Genomic DNA, 22,832 nt, shown 5'->3' with positions numbered 1-22,832 from the left:
ATACAAATGTCCTTATAGGCATAGCTGAACTTGTTGACCTGCAACAATACGTAACATTCCATACACACTTACGTTTCGATCCGTACACACTTACGTCTTATGTTTTGACTTTATTGGTTGAAACTGAGAAACAGTTCAGGTGAAAGATATCGTGGTTTTCTTTAAGTAAAGAGAAAGGATAGGATGGATCTACGAGACGAACTTACAAACAGTATTACTTTCCGCGGCTTAGCTCAAGCTGTTCACCTGTTTAAATAGAGGGGGATAAAGTGGGTTAAGTTATTTTTTCAATCGGTATATATACGGTATATTTTGAAAATAGGGTTCGGACCTATCGATAAGTGCATTAGCGGAAAATGGTCTCACAAATTTTTCTGTGATGGGCCGGGGGAGAGCGTAGTTTTTGTTAAAGTGCGTTTTTTGCGAACTTCGGCGAAATTGTTTAATCATAAATTAAGTGAACTGCGTTAAGTGGAGCCGCAAGACGCGCGCGTGCCGGTTGTACCCAGAAGTGTTCCAGTGGCCAGCTCCTGGTGGCTTGGAAAAATCCGCGAATGCGGCAAACGAAAAGTGCAGAGTAAATAGAAATTCGAAAATTTGAAAATTGTTGAAATAAATAGCAAACAGAACAGTTAACGTTGGCAGAAAAAGAGCTAAGAGAAACCTGGTTCTGGTTCTGGTTTGGTCTCGGTATCGTGTTCGGGAGTGCCGAGTTTTCCGACCCCGCGAGACGAGGGTGGAAAACGCGTGAAAAGCGTGAAAAGAAAGGAAAACGGCAGGCAAGGCGTTGTGCGTGTGTGAGCCTGCGAATAATGTGAATAAATAAAAGACGTTGCCAGAAGGAAAAGACGCAGCGAAAACCCCACGGAAGCACCGAATGTCCGATCAACCATGGTCTTTCGGGGATCGGGATGAGGAGTAGCTACTGCAGAATCCAGTTTCTGGCTGCTGTGAGGCAAGGCGTCTCGTCAGGATTGAAGTCGAATCGAACCGAAAACCACCGCCGCCACCACCACCACCATTAAAAACAACAACATCAACCATAAAAACAACAACAGAAAAAGCGGAGCCAAAAATCTTGGCCCTTTCCTGGCATCACTGCACCCGCCGCCGACACCACCACCGCCTGGTTATTCCTGTTTGACTTCATTTTCACTCGTTTCGCTGCCAAATCGGCGCTACTTTCGCCACAAAAGATTTAAACACAATTTTCGGAAGGCAAGATGTCGACGCGCTCGCAATTAACCAAGGACTTGAACGGTGAGTAATTCTCTCTTTCGTCTCAGTCGCTCTGTCTCTCTTCCACTCTCTCTCGTTGTTTTTCTCCCCTTCACACACTCATTCTCCTTCGAGCGGTGTTTGTGTCGTTCCTTTGTTTTGAGGAAGTGCATCTGCATCCCCTGCGCCGACGATGACGACGTTTTGTTTTCGGTTTTTACTGTTTTGTTTAGCCCGCTGCCGGCTTCCGTTAGCCTGAATGCGACACCCGAGTTGAGGGACAGGGATGGAGACAGGGATACAGACGGACCGTTCGCACGTTAACATTTCCACCCACCCAATGACAAATGGCCCCCCACACACACACACATGCAGACTACTCCCCTCCTCCCCTTTGATACAATCAGTTTTCGAAGCACTGTGTCGCAGACAGTGGCTCTCCAACTTTGCTTTTAATTAATTCTTTACCCTTTTAAAAATGGGGCTTTCTGATTAAGTACTCCAATGTACAATGTACATATACAAAATAACGATCAATCTTTAACGGTATCTTAAGCTTCAGCCGCGATGTATTATTTCCTGCTTTAATTGAGCTTAAACTTAGTATCGGAGCAGAAGCAGAAGCAGAAAGTGGAAATATCATTAGACCGTGTTTATGTGCTCGTAATAAAAAAAATTTAAACAGCATATAAAAGTAGGTACATACCATATAAGCTAAGTAAATAAAACTTAGTCAGCGGCCGTTTCTATTTTATTGTCATTCAGAGCTTCCTTCCATTCAACCATATTGATAACAGGGCATACAAATGCGTGTACTCTACCGAAACAATCCTCTTGGTTACCAATTAAACTTCGCGTTCAGGTTCCTACGGAAATCGGTTAACGCTTGGCCAAACGCTGGGGGGGGGGCAGAACGCCACGGGGCGTGAAACCCAATCTGACAAAAGCCGAAACACTGTTTGGACCGCTTGGCATGAAGAGCCCCCACCGTAATGTTCTATGACAGGTGTCTGTCTGGTCCAATATCGCAGGCTTCCGCAAACCCCCAACCCTTCCACACACTGGTTCCGAATCGAAGCGAAAACCGGAACATTTTGTGTGCCCCATTTGCGCTGCTTTTGCGGCTAGAGTGGATTACGTTTTGTGGTTGCAGAAGAACAATTGAAAAACTACCTTAATTTTAGAATGGTTTTGTTTTTCCAAATGATGAAATCTCTAGGAATAGAGATAGGTTTCTCTGATAATACATATATCTTATCTATCCGATTTTACTATCACTGAAATTGGTAATTGTTTTTTACTATACTATCCATCATACCGAAGCACTGTGCCCTGGCGATGTCAATGGGAATTTTCCCCAAGCTCGTCGCCACTGCGAGTAATTTAAATTGAGTGCAGTGACAGCGGAAGGAGGAGTCGGTTCTCTGTTCACGGTGGTTCTTGGTTCTTGTTCCCAGGTGTAGGTGTTGACATGGTTGTTTCTTGTTTGTTTGCTTTACGTGTTGTTTGTCCAGGTGGTGGTCTCCTCTATCCTCCATGTGTACCACCGTCTACCTATCCCATCGAGATGCTCTCGTTGCTACTCCCGTGTTTACTCCGACTTTAGAAGAATCTTTTCCCTTCCAATTAGTATATTCTTATTAAAATTAAATGGGAAAAACCTTATGCAATCATCTCGATGTTTTATTGTCGACGGCTGCTGCAAATGAATTTGAATCTGAGTCCGCTGGAATGTGGCACACCCGCTCCAAATTGTGCATTGACAATTTAATTTATGATTCTGTCGCGACTTTCGTTCCAGTTGGCTACCAAAATAAACTTGATTCTGTCCCGCAGCTGTGTGGTGTTTTTGGCCTGGGGCTATCAGTGCTGCACCCGAAACTCAATTGGGCGTTATATAGTGGTCGCCAGCCGATCAGCTGTCTGATTTATTCTCGGCCTGACTGCACTGTTCATTGTTTTGAAAGATTTAAGACTGTTTGGACACCTGTCGCCGTCATTAATCATGCTGAAAATCGTTCCATCTTGCAAGGAAATTAACGATTACCCGATAGAAGGCGCCGCCCACCCTTCTAAAGTTATAGGAAATATAAGATAAGAAGTCGGTATAAATTGATACCACAGAAAGATTGCGATTGAGTGCAAGGTAATTAAACAAGCATAAACGCTTCCTTTGGGGTTCCTTTGTCGTTTATCAACACTACGTCGCAATGCAGCAATAAATGAGGGGGGAAAAGCCACATTTTCTTGTATGCCTATCAATGTTTTCTATTGTCCAGTGTACTCGATTCTTTCTCTCTCTGTCCCGCTCTCTGTCTCTCGTTCACTGCTGATAAGCCAGGGCCCACTGATAAGGCGGTCGTGTTTATCGGGGGGCTCTCAGTGCTTATTTCGACGCGTTTTGTGCCTGGCCTGTCTCTGTGGGCCCGCAAATCCGTTAAGAACGCGTCCCCCGGTCTTCGGACACACTCGCCGTACGAGTATTTGTGTCTCTCTTTCTGTCTCTGTACTTGAACCGTTATTACGAATATTACGTGGATGGCTGCTATGTACACCAACGAGATGATGAATCACATCGATCAGTATTTGCGGCGCATTATGGAGCTGCAGATACGCGACGTGGTGAAGAAGCAGCGCGACGAAGGTGAGCGCCGTCGTCTCCATTTGTTTACCGTAATTTGAATGCGTCATTGCTGCGGCTGCACATTCCCGCTCTGTTGCTCTGTTGCTCTCTTTTGTTCTGTTCCGCCTTGGAACCGATCTATCGATCGATCTGTCAGTCGTTCAGGTGCGGTCTCTCCAACGATTTTGCACTTCATAAAAGTTTGCCCGGCCCCTCCCCCCCACTGACCCTCTGACCACACCTTGTACTCAAACGGAAATTGACTTGTTGAAAGTATATTGTTGCTCTTGCGGTTGCTCCTCTCTTTGTTTATTTTGTTGTGTAGGGTCTTCAAAGGCTTATCTCTGGCAGCGACTTCCACTCCATTTACTCAGCGCCAGCGGGGAGTTTCGGGGAGAGAGCCTCCGAGGTCGTATACCATACTGATTGTTGCAATCGATTACACACAAAGTGGATGTGCAATAAGCCAAATAAACATAATGATTGAGAAAAACAGTGCGTTCAGGAAGATGTTTCAAACAAAGGCAGAGTTATGGCCAACAAAAGTGCCTACAGACCAAGGAAATTTCTGAGTGGGATTTATGTGGAATCGAACAACTGTTGGGTCGAGAGACCGCCCAAATGCATCCTTCCACTGCCCCAATTCTAATAGAGTTCAACCGTGCGAGGTCTCCCTGTCTCTGCCCTGCCCCGCGGCCCCTCGGAAGACGTGTGTGAGAAAATTCCCAGCCAAAAAACAAATCAAATGCAAATCAATTCACAAATTTATACAAATCTCAATCGTCGGGCGGAGCTGCTGCTCTCCGAAGGCCAATGCAAAAAAACAAAGGCAGTGACGATTGCCCCAATTGGGGTTGCGAGAGCCTGACCCCGGGCTGACCCAGTTGCTAGCTCTCGATGATACTGTCCGCTCAGGTGGGGGATAATTTATGCCGCCAATTAAGTGGCGTGCTTACCATTCATTTCCAATGCAACTAAGTGGCAAATGGCTCGCCATTAGTGCGAATTTATAATCGCAGGCACCAGCCTCTGTTCCAGCACCCGCTCCAGTTCCAGCTCCAGCTCCAGTCAGATGACGACCCCTCCTCTCTCTTGGCGCGTCGCGGCTCTCTCTCTCTCTCTCTCTCTCTTTCCTGCTATCTTTGTTTTACTCTCACTTTCAGCTTGCTCCAATTTCAATGGCGCTGCTCTAGTTATCCTTGTTGCTCATTAGTGATGCATGTTTTCGTTGTTGCTTTGGCTCACGCATAGTAACGGCACCTGGGCGCTCTTAGCCAGACAATTTTCGGTGGATTGGGAGGTAGAAGAAGAGAAAAGTTGGGGCCGAACTAGTTTGACAGCATCTCAAAAAAAAAAATACATTGGAGAAAGAAGAAAGAACGAACCGCACGGCAGCGCCATTAAAAGCCAAAGCCGAAACACGCTCATGTGCTCCATTTTCCAATAGCCAAGTGCGAATCTCTCTCTCTTCCGCTCTCCTGCTGCTCTCTTTCTCTATGGCTATGGTGCTGGCTGGTGAAATTGTGTCACCCAACAAGTGACGTTAATGACGTCGGGCCCGACGCTCGCATCCCTGACCTGGCTCCCGCTCTGCTGCCCCTGCTACTGCTGCTGCTTTGGCCCACTTGTATATTTTGGGCGAGCAAGAGAGTCGGACAACGGACCGAGAGAGTAGGAGAACCCGAACCTGTCGCTTTCTAATAATCTGCCACAATGGGCGAGCGCAGGCCGCAACGAAATTTTCGCACAATAAATTGCGTTTTGAGGTCAAGCAAAGCCCGCCCCGCCCCGCTCCGCCCGCAATGACAGTCACACATACATATGTACATATATGGGTAGCAGAAGGTGTTGTTTACGCCCAATTTGTTAAACAATTCGATCAACAGCTGTATAGTAAATGATTCACAGAAAATCAGATGACTCTTTTGTTTTGGTCACTGTATAATATAACGGTGAATGACTTTAAACGATTAAAGATTCCATTCTCTTACTCTTAAGAGTTGAGCGCTTAATTAAGAGTTTGACAAAAAAGCATGCTTCCTACTTTCTCTCTTCCTTCTTGAAGTCCCTCCCACTCACTCTTCGATCCCCCGTCCGCCCACTGTCTTCGCCGTGTGCCCTATTGCACAAAAATATAATTAATATAACGTAAAGTAATCACAAACTTGCGCAAAGAAAAACGAAAAACAAAACAAAAAAGCCTTCGTTTAACTTTCTTTTGTGCTGCGCTTGATGGAAGCGCCGGCAGCGGTAAGGGCAGCCGACAGCGACAGAGACAGCGACAGTGACAGCGACAGAGGAAGAGACAAATACAGAGGCCTTGCCATTGTTATATCGTACTCGGACTTTTTTCTCGCAAGCATTTAAAGCGATTGCCGTTAACTGAATTTGTTGTTGTGTGTGCGAATGATTCACTCTCTGTCGTCTGGCATGCACTGAGAGAAGCTGCTAAGCCTCTCTTTGGTAAACATTTCAATTTGAACGAGGGGGAACGTTGTGAGTTGCTGCGGAGAACGCAACTCTACATTTATACCCGATACTTAGTCAGTATGGCTCTCCTCCGGCAGACGCCGCTAATATTGAACGACACGACAAAGAGAGAGACAGAAAATCAGTCTGAGCTTGTCGTCGGGCGCTGCGTGGCCACTGCGAATTGATTTGTTCCTTTTGGCTACAAAAATGATTCGATCTGATCCAGATTCAGCAATCTGATAGATATGATCATTATCTATGATTCTGCGTTTTTAGTTTTCTCGAATGTGCAATATTGTGGATGCCCCAGATTTTCGTCCTTTGCGGGGGCGGAAGGGGGTGTGGCGAAATTTGGACACGAAACGGTCAAGGTCCGATATCACAGGAGTGTGGATACCAAATTTGGTTGCTCTGGCTCTTATAGGTTCTGAGATCCTTGAACTCATATTTTGCAATTGGCAAAACCGACCATGAAACCTGTGTGTTAGAGAGAGACAGAGCGAGAAAGAATGAAATTGTTTTCTTGATTCTGGCTATAATAATTATACGATCTGTTTGAGCTTTTACACTCTAGAACATATAGTCATTTTCTACGATTCTTCGGTTTTGGTTTTATCGTATCTTTAAAAATGTGGATGCCACAGATTTTCGTCCTTTGTGGGGGCGGAAGTGGGCGGGGCGAAGTTTTGAAATATTTTTGTAGCAGTGACATATCACAGAAGTCTGGATCCAAAACATCGTTGCTCTAGCTCTTATAGTCTTTGAGCACTAGGCGCTGAAGGGGACGGACAGACGGACGGACGGACAGACGGACAGATGGACAGACAGACATGGCTCAATCGACTCGGCTATTGATGCTGATCAAGAATATATATACTTTATGGGGTCGGAAACGATTCCTTCTGGACGTTACACACATCCACTTTTAGCACAAATCTAATATACCCCAATACTCATTTTGAGTATCGGGTATAAAAATGATAAATGGGTAAGATAACTACCAGATTTTTTTCTGTTTTCCCTGGGTAGTCATCATTATCTCTGTCACGACCCCTGCCCTGCTCCTTACCCCCTTTGACTGACCGTTTTAGAATATTGTGTGCAATTGCTGTCAAACTGCAAAATAGTTTTCTGACAAGTTTTGACAGCCTTTGCTGCATTTGCAGGCGGAGACAGTGCTACAAACTGTTGTACAAACTACACAGACAATGCACGCACACACACACACACACACACGCCGGGGTGTTGGACTAAGAGATACTGACGGGTGACACATGCACTATGCACCCGCTCACGGCACAGTAGAGGCACTCCCAGCACATAGGTAGGCGGAGGCGGAGGGGACAGGGCGATGGCGAGGGCAGACACTTGTAGTTGCGATTGTATGAGTATTTTGAACTCGTGTAATCTCTGCCATTGTGCCGAGCTTTGCAGCTGCAAAAAGCTGATAAAATTGGGTCACATTCGTTGGGTTCTGAGTCTGAGCCAGCTTAGATGGTTGTCAATGCCGCCTGCAGATTCCGCTACGAAAAAGGCCACAAACTGGACAGAAACTTTTTTGACCAAACTTTATGGGAGTATCAGTTCTTTGAACCCAATCTGGGTACATTACACGGCCATTGGATAGCCATTTATCTGGCCCAAACCGTAAATCGAACGAAACAACCGCAGAAATCAATTAAAGCCAAATTTCCTTTTAGCGGAAATGGACCTGCGACAGCCGAGAACTCGGAGAGTGTCCGTCCCCCAGACAGGTAATCATGTTGCATGTTCAATGTAATTGGCTTCTGGCTGTGAAGTTTCAGGTGTACATATGTATATCTGTATCTGTATCTGTAGAACTCCGCCCTCAGAGAAGTTCAATGTTTGCTCCTGTCGTCTCACCGCTCTCCACCTTTAATAACCTTTCCTCCTCTGGTTTGTCGTATGAGGGTATTTCAGAGCCATCATTCGGTTAGACATTCAATATGAATATATAGCGAAATCCCAGTGAATGTCGGATATACCATGTGGCAATGTTTATGCGTGACAAATCAGTGACTTCTGGGAACTGAAGGCTAGCTGGGGAACTGGCGCTCCAATGACTGGGTAGGGAGGAGAACTGGCAGCAAAGTAGTGGAAAGTTTTCAAAGTGTATAGAAACTTCGGTAATTTCCGTTCTCTATCATTTATTTGTTGTACAAGTAGTTCCGCTGCTTCTGCTCTGAATTTCATCTCTCTTTCGTACACGTTATTGACATAGTGACGCCCAATACGTACCTCTGTTTGAGAGCTCAGAAAGGGAGTGGGAGAGGGAGAGGGAGCGGGAGAGAGTGCCCAGGTTCATTCACATTTCGAAGCGCTCCGCCTGCAATTAAGAGAGAATCAGTCAACTGTGGTTCACTATTGTTGCCATCTCACTCGCTCGGCTTCTTCACGCGACAGGCCCGGGTCTTTCAGTGGGGTGTGGTGTGGTGTGTGCGTGTCGAAATGTCTTAACAATCTATTTTGGCCATAACGCACAATTGGCACTCATTATCGTAGACACGCCGTCCTCCCATGGGCATGGGGCCGTGGGCCATAAAGACAAAATGCCTTAATATTTATTTTGCCCAGCACTTTGTGGCCGGGCCTAGTGAGTGTGGTCAGGCTCGGTCAGCTCTTTTTATGGCCGTGAAGGGAGGGGGGGCGTCATCATGCAAATCCATTACCCGTATCTGCTTTTCACTTTCCACTGGCACCACTCCAAAAGAGGGAGAGAGGCGGAGAGAGAGAGAGTGATTATCGGGAAGATAGCTGGAAGAGAGGCAAATATCTCCTTTCGTTTCGAGGGAGCGGCACCTCTGCTATGCCGGCAGTCAGAATTTTTGGCATTTCAATTCCATTTTTCCCCCTTTGCGTGCGGCATAGCCAGACAAGGAGTCATAACTCTCGACTCCAGGCCCAGAGCCGGAGGCATGCCTGTCGCATGACATAATATGTAGGCCCTCCTCCCCCTTGCACTTGAGCATGCTGCTCTTCCTCGTCATCGCTCGGGAGTGTGTGTGTGTGTGTGTGTGTGTGTGTTTGGCTGGAGTGAAAGAGAGTACGTGTGAGAGTATGCTAAGTAGCTGGCGGCACAGGCACGACATTGCCCCGTGCCCCTATCCTGCTCTCACGGCCTCCCCGGGGGGCTGTACGTGTTTCGTTTGAAAACCTTTGAATCAATTCGTTATAGGGGCAATGATATAATTCCCGATTTTAGCATGCATAACGCCACAAAGCGCGACACACACATACATATATATAACGATATGTGCATACATATACATATACATATACACTGTATGTGAACTGATATCGTAATAATATTTCAAGTTTTTATTGTGCGACGCAGTTGCACAGCGGACCTCGGATGTCACTTAATTGCATTTCCGCTTGCCTCCAAGATGATATTGATACCGTTTCATCTCTCTCTCTCTCTCTCTCTTTGCAGAAAGTGTCAAATCGATTCTGGGGCGCCACACAAAGATACTCGTCAAGTATATGGTCAAATTGGAAACGAAAGGCGATAAGACGGAGAATCGTGTTTTGGTAAGTGGATCCCCCCAGCCCACATCCACCTTCCCCCAGTGGCTGGACTTTCAACAAGCTGCAGGTGCCGCTGATGCTGCTGCTGCTGTCTGTCAGCGGCACAGATTCAAATGTTTGCCTCTCTGTCGGGCAGTCCAGTGGTCCAATTTGTGCATGGAAATTGCATTCTGCAACCAAATTGCCAGCAAATGAATGAATTGTCAAGTACACTTAGGGCCCAGGCATGACCTGAATTAATTGAAGGAGCAAGGAGACAAACTTTGTCCCAGACTCAGTTTTAAATGTCCAGAACTTTTTACGAAAATTCTCCTTAAAAAAACAGAAAATGTTGAAATATTCTCGGAAGTCTAGGAATAATGAAAACTTAATCACAGAATGTAAAAAATGTTCAGTAATTGAATTGAGACAGGTGTCGAAATGGGGGGCACATGGCACAAAGCCCCACAAATTGAACAAGGAGACAGAGAAATGAGGGACGAGGTTATTATTGAGAATTATAGATTAAGGTCAGGTCAGTTGTCGAGTCAAGGAAGGCATTGCATTGAATTATCCAAAAAGCTGGAAATCTGTTAAGTATTTTTTCATCCAAGACTGAGTTTCAGATTTTCTGAAATACTAACCACTACGTGAAAATCATCTCAAGTTCTGTAGTTTTTGAATAGAATCTAAAAGGTAATTATCGGAACTATTTGGGAACGATGATGCCATCCGTAAATTAAAGCAATTAACATACGTAATTCAATCATCAAAGATTAGATTTCAATCAACAATTGAATCAACTCTTACAGTTGTAGCTCCATCCCAGGGGCTATCAATCAGTAAACTTAATTAAACAACTCTCGGGGGAAAAAATAACACTTTCTGGAGGCAAAAGTTTCCCACCTGCCTACGGGGCGGTGCAGGTGCCCCATCACTGTCCGTAATTGATATTTTATAGCATACTTAGCGGCGACACGGCCCTTGCCCTTTTAGAGGCCAAGCTATGCTAATTTCTTGGATGGCCGGGCCGACAAAACTTGTACGGCCGCTTGAGGAGCTCACACAGCCGGAAAATTGATTTGTGCAAGCCGCTTACCCGTATACTCCCACTCCCACGTCGCGTACGGTGGCTGAGACAAAGTGTCCAATTACCAAAGTCGAACGGAGCTCCTCTGCTGCTTCTACTGCTTTGTTGCCTCTGCATTTGAGTGGCTAAACGAATTATTTGACGCACTTTGATTTCCAATTGGAAGGCAATGCAGAAGTTGAGGAGCAGAGAGACAGCCACCGGGACTGGGACAAAGGCCGTAGAAAATTGAGTTTACCCTGCAAAGAATACCCACGATACAGGATATTTCTTTGAGTGTAGGTCCGCTGGCTAATGGAGTTACTCTCCACTAATGAGCCACCTCCCTAATGGAGTTGCAGTTTTGTGTCTAGAGTGTCTGCCTTTTGATTTCCAATTAAAACACTCTGTCTAATGGTTCTCTCCTTGCAGGTCTTTACTCCCGTGCGGGTTTACTTGCTGAATGCCAAAGTGCCAACGAAGGTGAGTGCCTTTTAACGCACGGCCTGTGCATCAACGCTAATTCTTCTTTTATCTCGTATTGCTTTCAGATCGAATGCCATTTCCACTATCTGGACATTGTGGGGGTCGAGAGCAAGAAGTCCACCCACTTTTCGATTGTGACCAACGATCGGCCATACTCGTTTGCCACCACCGGCGATGCGGGCAATTTCAGCTCGGTACGGAGCCCTCCATCCATTCAATTATTATTATTCTAAAGTACAATATGTGTATAATTAACTCGATTCCATCTTTGTGCTCATTATGCAGAACGCTGATGTCATTCTAACCGATTTGGCCTCAGCCATCAAGCAGATATTTCCAACAGTTCCTCTAAAATACATCATCCGCAAGGCAAGTATGAATGTTAGCCAGATGAATCCATGGAATCGTTGATTTTGGGATCGTTTATTGATGGAGTGTCAGTGGATTACTTCGCGGAGAGCTTTTGCCAATGGAAAACCCACTCCCGAAAAGGGTGTAGAGAGACGACAATCCACTGACTACTGACTGACTCACGTCGGGCTTTAATTAATGTTTAATTGAATATTTAGTGAACAATTGTGTGTATCTGGTGTGCCTCACCCACAGCCACAGCCATAGCCATAGCCATGCGTGCGTTCCATCTGCACTGCTCCCCCCCTCCGGCCAATTAGGGGCTTAAGTGCATAAACGTTGTCATCTGGCGCAGTCGGGGTTAATAATTCAATGCATTTATAATGCTCCTACAACTGGCACACGAGTTTGTTGTAAAATATGCTGGCCATACGTTTATGCAAATCGGGCAGATCCGCCCACCACCGGCCACCACTCGGAGCGGCACCCACGTCATAATTTAAGAATAAGTACTCTCTCTATCGCTCTCTTGAGGCGCACAGCAAGTATTCCACTGAGACTTATACCGCACCGTATAGGGTATCGTGGGTGTCTGTCTGTCTTAGGCAAGAGTATCTGAAACCTCGGCCCTTGAAGCTTCCACCTCTCTTGTTTTCCATTGTCGAGTGGGGAAAAAGGCAGCCAGCAATTGAAGCAACATGTTTGGATAATTGCCACATGACACGCGAACTGTTGACGCCTCAAAATCTAGGCATCAAAATTCACATTAAGCCAAAGTGTTAAACGCGAGATTAAGCAGACAGGCAGGCAGGCCCAAAGTGGGGTCGGTTCCGAGTCCAAGTCCGAGTCCGAGGAGTCATGGAACTGTGAATTGTTCTTCAAGTTGGTCAACTTGCAGCACAACAATGTCGGACACTTGAAACCCTGGAAACTCTTCAAAACTTGATGAAGTTTTTCCAAAACAGATTTTTGCAGCAGGTCTCTGAACTTTTTGCATTTCTCTCTCTCTCTCTCTCTCTCTCTCTTTTCTACAGATCGATATACAGCCCCCGGAACGGGAGACAATTTTCTCCGAGGAATTCCGACCCTCCGATCCGCGGAATGTGGGACCCTGCGGTGGCTTCAGCGCCCAGTACGCCTGCATGTGCGACTTCCATGGGGTGCCGTACCGCGAGGAGGTGGCCTGGGATGTGGACACCATCTATCTGTCCCACGACACGCGAGTCCTCAACCTGCGCGACTTTGACCACTTGGAACCGAAGTAAGTTTCTATGTGGCTAATGAGGATTATAATTGACTGAATGACTCTCTTCTGTTCTATGCAGAGACTTGATGGCCATCGTTTCGGCGCTGGAGTACAATACGTTTTTTCGTGGCCTAAAGGCCGCCCACATGCGTCTCTCCCACGAAACCCTGGAACGCATCCTGCACGTGCTCAAGCGCTCGATGTGGCTGGAGGAGCTGCATCTGGAGTCGTTAGGCTTAAGGTGAATAGTCCGCCACATTCCGAGTAATCTGCGTGACACTGATGGCATATTATCGCTCTTTTCAGATGGGATTTCCTGAACAAGTTATCTATATCTGTGATAACGAATAGCAATCCCGCCATTCGCACCATCGATCTGAGCCACAATATAATTGAGGACAAAGGTGTGTCTCCCCCAGGCCATGCAGCCATCCAGCCCCCTATTCCCAAACCCCTTAATCCTCTGCCCTGCCACCGAGAGCCGCCACGCGTAATCCAATTAATCCAATTCTTGTCTACTCTACCCATCTGTTCTCTTTGTGTGTTCTCTTGTCGATTGTATTGTCGATTTTCCTTTTTGTTTCGATGCTTATTGTCGATTATGTGTGACATTTTGTTCGTGTAGGTGCAAGCTCGTTGTGCGCCCTACTTGGAAAGATTGTACAAGGTTTGCAGCCACTAATAGAAACATCATTTATCATTTATCTCTAAATATATAATACATATTGCCATATTGTAATACATTTGTCATGCCATGCCGTTCTTGCCATTGTTGTTGCTGTTGTAAGCGCTCTTGTTTGTTGATTTGATCAATATTTGCAATACGATTATCCAAAACGAATCCTCCCACCCGACATGTCCTTCCCGTCCATAACCCATTGCCACAAATGCCCCCAGCAAATTGCCACCAAAGTTAGCACTCAGTCAGACCTTATTTCATACTCTTTTTCATGCATTTGATATACCAAAATATTGGCCCAGAAATTAGTGAAAAATTCCCCAATTGGAACCACCACAGATCATGCTTCATTCATGTCAATATCTCTCGTTGTTCGTCAAATATCGTTCCTTAGAGTTGCTTAGATCCATTTGCTAAAGCATTTGTGTTTCTTTTCTGCTGCTTAGGTGCCATACATCTGGCCGGACCCATAGCCAAGGTGTCGAAGGGTCTGTGCAAGCTGGCCCTGGCCCACTGCGGCCTCACCTCGAAGGGCGTCAACCAGATGTCGCACTCACTGACGCTCAATCAAAGTATTTCGAACTCGCTCACGTATCTAGACCTAAGTGGTAATAGTCTAAAAGATGATTTAACCGTGAGTACTGCCTGCGTCTGCAACCAAATGGAGCTACAACTGAATCTGCTATTTGTTTCGTAGAATCTGCACAATTTCCTGGCTCAACCCAATGTGCTGGAGCACCTGGACCTGGCCTCGACTGACATCATGCTGGAGAATGTATGTATCTTGGATTAGAAATCGAATCTATGGAGAATCTCCAACTCAAACAATATCCATGTAATCCTCTAGCTGTTTGGAGCTCTGTTGCGCGGCTGTGCCACGCATCTGGCCCACCTGAATGTCTCGCACAACTCGTTCAGCACGAAGAAGGGCAAGGAGATACCGCCCTCGTTCAAGCAGTTCTTCACCAGCACATTGAGCCTCAAGCATCTGAACATCGCCGGCTGCAAGCTGCCCATGGAGGCGCTCAAGAACCTGCTGCTCGGCCTGGCCTGCAACGAGTCCACGGCGGGCCTCTACCTGGACCTCAGCAGCAATACGCTGGGCACCCAAGGCGCCCACGTGCTCGAGTCCTGCATACACGGCGTACGTGTGCTCCAGAGCCTGGACATCAGCGACAACAGTGAGTGGTGGCCAGAGCATAACTTTTCCATAAGGTGTCGCAATCCCTAACCTAACTGTTCGAATCCCCTTGCAGATCTGGATGCAGAGCTCGCGCCCGTGCTGACGGCCATCTCGAAGAACCCGTCGATTCGAACGCTCCACCTGTGCCGCAGTCTGACGGGCATGAAGCCGAAGCACATACCCCCTGTGATGGACGCCCTGGTGAACCTCATCCAGAAGGACGACTTCCCGCTGGCCGAGCTGGTGTTGTCGGAGAACAAACTCAAGCACGACCTGCACGACTTCATCAACGCCCTCGGCAGCAACCAGAGTCTCCAGAAGCTCGACATCAGCGGCAACTTCATGGGCGACGTGGGCGCCCGGCTACTCGCCAAGGCGCTGCAGATCAACAATCGCCTGCGCACCATCTACATGGACAAGAACGGGGTCACGCTGCAGGGGTACGCGGACATTGTGTACGCGCTGGAGCACAACCACAGCATGCGCACCATCCCCTTCCCGGTGTTCGACATTGCGCCGCACCTCAAGAACCATCCGGACAAGACGGACGCCGTCATGCGCAAGATGCAGGAGCTGCTGCAGCGCAACTGCAATGGTCTGCAGCGGACCAATGGTCAGGGCTTTCGGCTGCAGCACGGCTTTATGCTCTCCTCCACCCACCAGCTGGTGGACAAACTCGTGGCCGAGACGCAGGACACCATCTCGATAGCCAAGGGCGGGGGCGGAGACTCGGCTGCCTCTGCGGTCCAGCGGCTGATCACCGACGCCGAAAACTGCAAGCAGCTGATGCCCAAGCTCCAGGAGGCCGTGCGCAGCGATGCCCATCCCATCGAGATGAAGCTGACGCGAGTGGCCAGCGAGCTGGGCTACACGATCAAGAGCTACCTCGAGGAGACCCTGGAGACCATGATACGCACCGGCATCGAGCAGTGCCCCAAGACCCTGGGCAATCAGATTGTGATCCAAGATCTGCGCAAGGCGCTCGCCGAGCGGCTGGTGGTCCCCGAAGACTTTCTGCAACAATGCCTCCTCAACAATGCCGGCAGCGAGATAATGAACAAAGTTGGGTGAGTGTCACAAAGATGGAAACGATCAGGGCTACAATAGGTTAAGAAAGTGACTGTTGAAAGAGTTGGAAGATTGGGAGGACTATAGTATACAATGGAACAACGAAATATATATTTAAATGAACTTCGCAGTAAGCGGATCCATAGAGCATCTTGCTTTATATACAATACTCATAGCTATCGCTAGAGCAAGATTCGAAGGTCAAATTCAAGCCCGAATTGCGATAACTGAGAGAAAACGAGGGGGAACGTTGTGAGTTGCAGCGGACACCGCAACTCTTCAGTTATACCCGATACTAAGTCAGGCTCTCCTCCGGCAGACGCCGCTAATATTGAACGACACGACAAAGAGAGAGACAGAAAATCAGTCTGAGCTTGTCGTCGGGCACTGCGTAGCCAGTGCAAATTGATTTGTTCCTTTTGGCTATATAAATGATCTGATCTGATCCAGATTCAGCAATCTGATAGATATGATCATTATCTATGATTCTGCGTTTTTAGTTTTCTCGTATCCTCAATATTGTGGATGCAACAGATTTTCGTCCTTTGTGGGGGCGGAAGGGGGTGGGGCGAAATTTTGAGATATACGTTTTATAGTGAGATCTAACAGGAGTGCGGATACCAAATTTGGTTGCTCTAGCTTTTATAGTCTCTGAGATCTAGGCGCTAATGTTTTACTCTAAGCAAAGCCGGCTATGCTACGTGTGTATTAGAGAGAGACAGGGCGAGAAAAAATGAAATTGTTTTCTTGATGCTGGCTATAATAATAATACGATCTTATTCAAATTCTGCAGTCTAAAAGATATGGTCATTCTCTACGATTCTGCGTTTTTGGTTTTCTCGTATCTTTAAAATTGTGGATGTCACAGATTTTCGTCCTTTGTGGGGGCGGAAGTGGGCGGGGCGAAGTTTTGAAATATTTTTGTAGCAGTGACATATCACAGAAGTCTGGATCCAAAACATCGTTGCTCTAGCTCTTATAGTCTTTGAGCACTAGGCGCTAATGGGGACGGACAGACGGACGGACGGACAGACGGACATTTTGAGTATCGGGTATAAAAAGGAGACCAAACGGAGTGTTGATATGGGAAATGTTTAGGAAAATTTCAGAATTTCATTTGAATGGTGAGCATTGTAGAAAGATTAAGATTATAAAGTAAGTATAGTATTTAGAGTAAATATTAACACAGTTATTAGTCATGATTCGCAAACGAAAAAAGAAATGGAACCGAAGCTGTAGATACACTTACAGCTGGACAGCACATTCTGTGATCCGTGAGTGATCTAGGACAGGTTACAGCCGACAGAGTAGTTTCCATAAAAACAGATAAATGATTAAGAATTTGTATGGAAAATCTATGTATATCCCAAATGGGGGCTACCCTCTGGAAGAGTATGGGAAGCAAGCAAACAAACATATTGTTTTTGCATATTTTAAATTGCGTTTCGAGTTACGCTCTCTGCCAGCGAAGCAGCCTCTCCACAACACTCGACTCCCCACTCTCAGTTGGAATGTGGGAGAGTGGAGAGTGTGTTTGTGTGTGTGTGAGGGAGAGTGGTAGAAATAGAAAGAGCAAGAGAGCATACTCCCCGATAAGATTAAAAAACACACACACAAGAAAAACAGAAACAGCTGAATGCAGTTCCACTGTGCCAAAGGGGATATCGGACTCAAACGCGTCTGTGGGCCAGAGCCAGGCACATAGGATATAGGAATAGACATATGTATACATTTCTAAGAAAACATATGTGTCGCGATATTGTGTGAGCGCCAGCAAATAGTCCGAGGAGAATCCAGTGCGAATCAGTTGGCAGTCATCGTGCGACAGCTGTTGAGCAGCGACCCCCGACCAGCATAGAGATGGGTCTGATGCGCACTCTGTGCTGCTGCTTCGGCGGCTCGTCCTCGAAGGCCCAGGGCAGCAGTCCAGTCTACAGAGTGTGTCCCGATGAAGAGGTGGAACCTTCGCCTGCCCTTTTACCCGCAGATCCAGAGCCAGCTGGCCAAAAGTAGCCCTGCTCTCCGGCTCCCCTTCGACTCCATTGACTAATTGGTGCTTGGTTCTTTACAGTGAGATTGAGCAGACGCTGGCCGCCGCCATCTCGGACCGGGCAACGGATGAGGTGCTGGAGGCATTGACCCGCTATCGCCGGGGCATGGGCATCGCCGAGTCGCCGTCGGTGCTGCTGGATGAGCCCCAGACGCCGGACATTGTACGCAGTCGCTCCAGTCATGTAAGTAGTGTGCATCGATCTACCTATGTGTCTATCGAGGCGGCATCCCCCTTATCAGGCCCGGGGCAAAGCTGGCTCATGTCACATGTGATGTCATGGCCCCTAAGGCCCCCAGAGAGAGGCACCTACTTTCGACAAAAGTGGAGCACCTCGCCAGCGACTGAGCCAGTTGGCCGCCGACTCTGCTTATCAGCATTCGATTAAATATTGGGCCAGTTTTGGGGGGTTGCCGAATCGACAAACTATTTGGAGTGGACCACAACACAGACAGCAACAGACAGCGACGAGCAAACACTAACCGATCGCACATACCCTTCAACTCTGACTCTTGCAGGATGCGGACGGGCTGATCATACGCCCGGGCGGACGCGGCTCGATACTGCCCAAGCTGGGCCTGGAATCGCCCACTGTAAGTGTTGAAAATCTGTCGCTACCCAATTGGATGCAATAGACACCTCCAAAAAAAAGAACCAAAAACCAATTAGACCATAGAAATACATCGAAGATTGCAAGCGAATAGTGTAGAGTGCTAAATGCTGAGAAGAAGTCACACCCTCATAGATACACACACATACACCCATATAGCATATATACGTACATACGTACATTCATGTGTAAAATGAACTCAAAACAAAAAACAAAACGTAGCTGGAACAAACACACGATCGCAAATGAAAGACATCGAAATCGAAACAAATTAATGTGCAATATGCACCAGCATACCTCCTACATACTCGTGCATACATACATCATTGAATCATCGAATCTCATTAATAAATTATGTACTCAAATGTGTATTCAAAATGCTCATGCTCATTATTTTTCTCATGTCTTCCTGCCCCCGACAAACACCCAACCAACCAACCATCAACCATCAAATCAACCAAACCAAATCAATGTACAAAAACCGCAACAACTCGTACTCGTAATCGTACTCGTACTCGTACTATATAAATATAAAATACTATATTTAAACCTTGTCTCCAACTCATTTACATAATTGCATTTCAAAATCAAACAAACACAAAAGAAATTGGAATATCTCAACCTTGTAAGTAGTATTTGTCATATCTCTCTTTCTCTTTCTCTTTCTCTGTCTCTCTCTGTCTCGTGTCTCTATCTCTGTATAACTCTGGAGTTGGGTCGATGAATCCGCTGCCTCTGGGACTGCCAGCGAATCATGGGGCAGATGCTCCTTGATTCCCCGACAGCTGAGAACTGGCTGAGAGAGATCGGACTCAACTCTTATCCTTAAATTTATGCCATTCCATTCCCCCGCTCTGCTGTAGTCTGCTCGTTTCTGTAGAATATCTATATCTGTTTTTAACCGTAGTCGATCCCCCGAAATACAAACACATTTCATTATTTCACACACACCATAATCACACCCGTAGAAATCCCTCCCCGACCAGCCCCTCCGAATATAAAGGATTTGCAGACACCTCCATCTAATGAAGCCCATCTAATGACATCCATCCACCCCGCAGGCCACTCCCCATCTGCCCACCAAGCGGCGCAGCGTTGCCCGAAAGGTTCGTCCCCAGTCGGTCGTGGAGAATCTCAGCCTGAGCCACATACCCGATCTGCTGGAGTCCCCCTCCTCGCATCGCTCCAACTCCCAGCTGTCGAACCGCGGTGCAGCTGCCGGTGCCGCCGCCTTGGCCGCTGCCAGCAACATGACGGACAGCATCGCGGCCATGGACGATGGCGGCGTCGACGAGTGCTGCGACTCCATCACCGAGCTGCCCAGCGCCTCGTTCCAGCTGCAGCACCTGGTCAAGGGACGACCGAAGCGGGCCAAGACGCGGGCCCCGACCCGGCCGTTGGTCAGCGCCGAGTGTGCCGGTGGCGGCAGGGAGATTGGCGAGGGACTGGAGCACTTCTTTCGTCCGGGATCGGTGACACCCACCACGCTGACGCCCCTCGTCTCGCCCACGTCGGAGGAGTGCAGCTCGCTGTCGTTTGTCGACAGCCCCACCATGAGCCGCGATGGCAACGGACAGATGACCTCCGAGGAGACCACGCCCATCCTGGAGGAGCGCCGACCAATCAAATTAGACCGCCAGTCGCCCCTCCTCAAGAGTAAGTGAATCCTGGATAGCCACAGAACCATATCTGATGATGCCTTTCCCGCAGATGCCTCCTGGGCCACCCGGTCGCGCTCCACGGACAACCTCGAGAAGTATTCGCCGTTGGTGGGACGCAAATCGCCGCTGGTCAAGATGCGCACCGAGGGTGGGCCTGGCTCGGGTGCTGCCATGGAAGAGGGAGCCACATCCGGATTGCTCAAAGCGGGAAACCGCGATGACAAGATGCGCTCGCCAAGCAGCGATTCGATCAAGAGCCACGCCACCAGCGGGGAGGGAAGCGTGATAGTGAAGACGGGCAACGGAATCCTGCGCACGCCCATTGTGCTGCAGAAGCCGCGTCCCTGGTCTGTGGTGGGCAGCGAGCCCAAGTCCAGCGATCTGGTCACTGGAAACGGTACCGCCGACTCCAACAAGACGACGCCGGACAAGCTGCAGGAAGGTATGAAATGGGAGGGGGGAATGAATCCTATCAGCAATCACTAATCACTCTTTTGTGTTCAGATGTTGAGGTGCTGACCTTTGGCCAGAGCACCGGCGGCTCAATAGTGGGTATCACACCGGGCATAGCCATAGCAGGGGGCGGAAGTGGCGGGGGCAGCATTGTGGGCATTACACCAGGTGAGCGCCGGACACTGTTCCCATAACGAAAACGAAACGAAATAATCAATCTTCTGTTGCAGGAGCTGCCCTTGAGAAGAAGTCTGTGCGCGAGCTGGCGGCAGGCCTTAGTCGATTGGGTAAGTGGAGTGTCCCAGTCAGTGCATGAGAAGATGTATGCGATGCCTGCCCAGCACTTTGTAGATCTATCTCCATTCGTAGATGTAGATTTTTGCAAGCTTAAACTATTTTTATTTTGTATCTTATTTATTTTCATATTTTGATTGATTTGTTGTACTCGTTAAATGTAAAGAACTCCCCATGAAACCGCCCGTTATGCCCAGAACCCTCCTGAACACAGCAGGTGGGCGCACGAGCAATGCATCTTCCACCTCCTCGAACTCGTCATTGTCATCCTCGACCAGTGGCGGTGGAACCACAACTACTACAACAACGACGACAGTATTAAATACCCAGAACCAGGCGCGCTCAAGGATTGTGAGCACCACGAGCAGCAACAGCGAGAGCCAGGAGACGCTGAGCAAGATCACCATCACAGAGCACGGCGGCAGCAGTCAGTCCATCAGCCACTCGAGCACCACCGAGAAGAAGCACGCCATGGCCTGCGCCAGCCTCATCAGCAATGAGATCCTGAGCATGCGCAACGGTCAGCTGAGCGGCAAGTCGGGCAGCTGTGCGGAGAGCGGCGGCATCAAGCGCATCGCTGGCAAGGAGATCTCAACGCTATTCGAGGTTTGAACCCGGAACCACAGCTGCTTCAATCATGAATCGCCGTTCGAAATTTTTGGTGGCCTCGTTGTTTCGGTTGCTCATCCTGTGCGTCTAACATTTGTTGTCTAGTGTGTAGTCCTTAAGTTGCATGTCACCAGCACTCATCCTGCATCTGTATGTTGCCTGTTGTCATAGTAATTGTTAAGCTGAGAAATACGAAAATAACGTAAACACATGTTTAACCTCTGCCCATCCGAACAGGAGACATTAGCTGAAGACCTGCAGCGCACCATCTCGACACGACGCATGTTTAGAGAGACTACGCCCTACACAAAGGAGGATGTCGTTGATTTATAAGTTTTCTAGTTATATGCTCAACATTCCTTTAGATCGTCCCTGGCCCACCCTAACTCCGACCCCCCGCCCCATCCCATCCGAGAGCCAGCCACAGTTTTGTGTGATCGATCGATCCAAAGGGATGATTAGATGATGAGATGATGAAATGATGATATGTTTAAGACGAGAAGATATGTAGAGACGGTAACGGAAACGAGGTTGCAACTTATTCGTACTGAACCATTAATTTATGTGCAATGGCGCGTGTGTATTGTTTTCCTTTGGTAATTTTGTGGAATGAACGTGATTTATTTATTGATATACATACCTACTATATAACCTACATTTTATCCAAATTAACCTTTGCATATTTATAAAGATGTTTTTGTGTACTATATTTTATATTTTATGTATTTTAAATGATTTAAGTGCCAATTATATACAGAACTAAAAGAAATCTATTTTTAGCGTGTGCTATTAAACAATTTCAATGAAACTAACGAAGGAGCGCAATGAATATGATATGTATCTATGAATGAGAGATATGGAGAGAATAGACGATGTATACACTTTATGTAGATCGATTGCGTGCATACGAACTATTTTAATGGCCTACACCTAAACAAATCGATATGAAATACAATATTTTTTATAACTGCTTCCAAATACACGTATTTATGGTTTATTATTTCAATAGTTTTCATTTTCCTTACAACTATACACGTACATATATGTATGTACATACATGTGTGTGGCATTAAAACGACAATCCGTTTCAAATATTCAAGCGCCGTTTGCGACAAAGAACGTATGCATTTATTTACTGAGAAGGTCTGCTCTGATTTTTTATACAAAGTTAACAATTTACGCTAAGAAATTACTATATGTGAACGATAACGAATTACCCAATGCATTTAAAA

General features: G+C 47.2%; 1 protein-coding gene across 12 annotated transcripts; it reads left to right on the top strand.

The window, feature by feature from the left end:
* Positions 1-360: 360 nt before the first annotated feature.
* On the top strand, positions 361-22,600 carry LOC108159501 (F-actin-uncapping protein LRRC16A). 12 transcript variants are annotated; one of them, XM_033390367.1, is made up of 22 exons: positions 361-1,260; positions 9,768-9,865; positions 11,343-11,393; positions 11,462-11,590; positions 11,682-11,765; positions 12,782-13,008; positions 13,073-13,234; positions 13,300-13,397; positions 13,619-13,660; positions 14,119-14,306; positions 14,370-14,447; positions 14,520-14,853; positions 14,929-15,922; positions 17,995-18,157; positions 18,492-18,566; positions 19,188-19,208; positions 19,645-20,239; positions 20,294-20,686; positions 20,749-20,865; positions 20,928-20,984; positions 21,158-21,597; positions 21,838-22,600. In XM_033390367.1, exons 1-22 carry the CDS (start codon positions 1,224-1,226, stop codon positions 21,931-21,933), a joined length of 4,479 nt encoding a protein of 1,492 aa, XP_033246258.1. In that variant the 5' UTR covers positions 361-1,223; the 3' UTR covers positions 21,934-22,600. The 12 variants fall into 12 exon arrangements, 10 of the variants coding, with proteins under 10 accessions (XP_033246258.1, XP_017148338.1, XP_017148339.1 ...); XR_004472316.1 differs by lacking the exon at positions 361-1,260 and adding an exon at positions 3,636-3,862 and having other exon boundaries at positions 21,158-21,750; positions 21,838-21,930; XR_004472317.1 differs by lacking the exon at positions 361-1,260 and adding an exon at positions 3,636-3,862 and having other exon boundaries at positions 21,158-21,681; positions 21,838-21,929.
* The last annotated feature ends 232 nt before the right edge of the window (positions 22,601-22,832 follow it).

This window comes from Drosophila miranda, chromosome 3, assembly GCF_003369915.1.
Source record: "Drosophila miranda strain MSH22 chromosome 3, D.miranda_PacBio2.1, whole genome shotgun sequence".
In the NCBI taxonomy this organism is placed as follows: Eukaryota; Metazoa; Arthropoda; class Insecta; order Diptera; family Drosophilidae; genus Drosophila; species Drosophila miranda.
The sequence above is the reverse complement of the archived record's forward strand: the minus strand, read 5'-3'. Positions and strand labels throughout refer to the sequence as shown.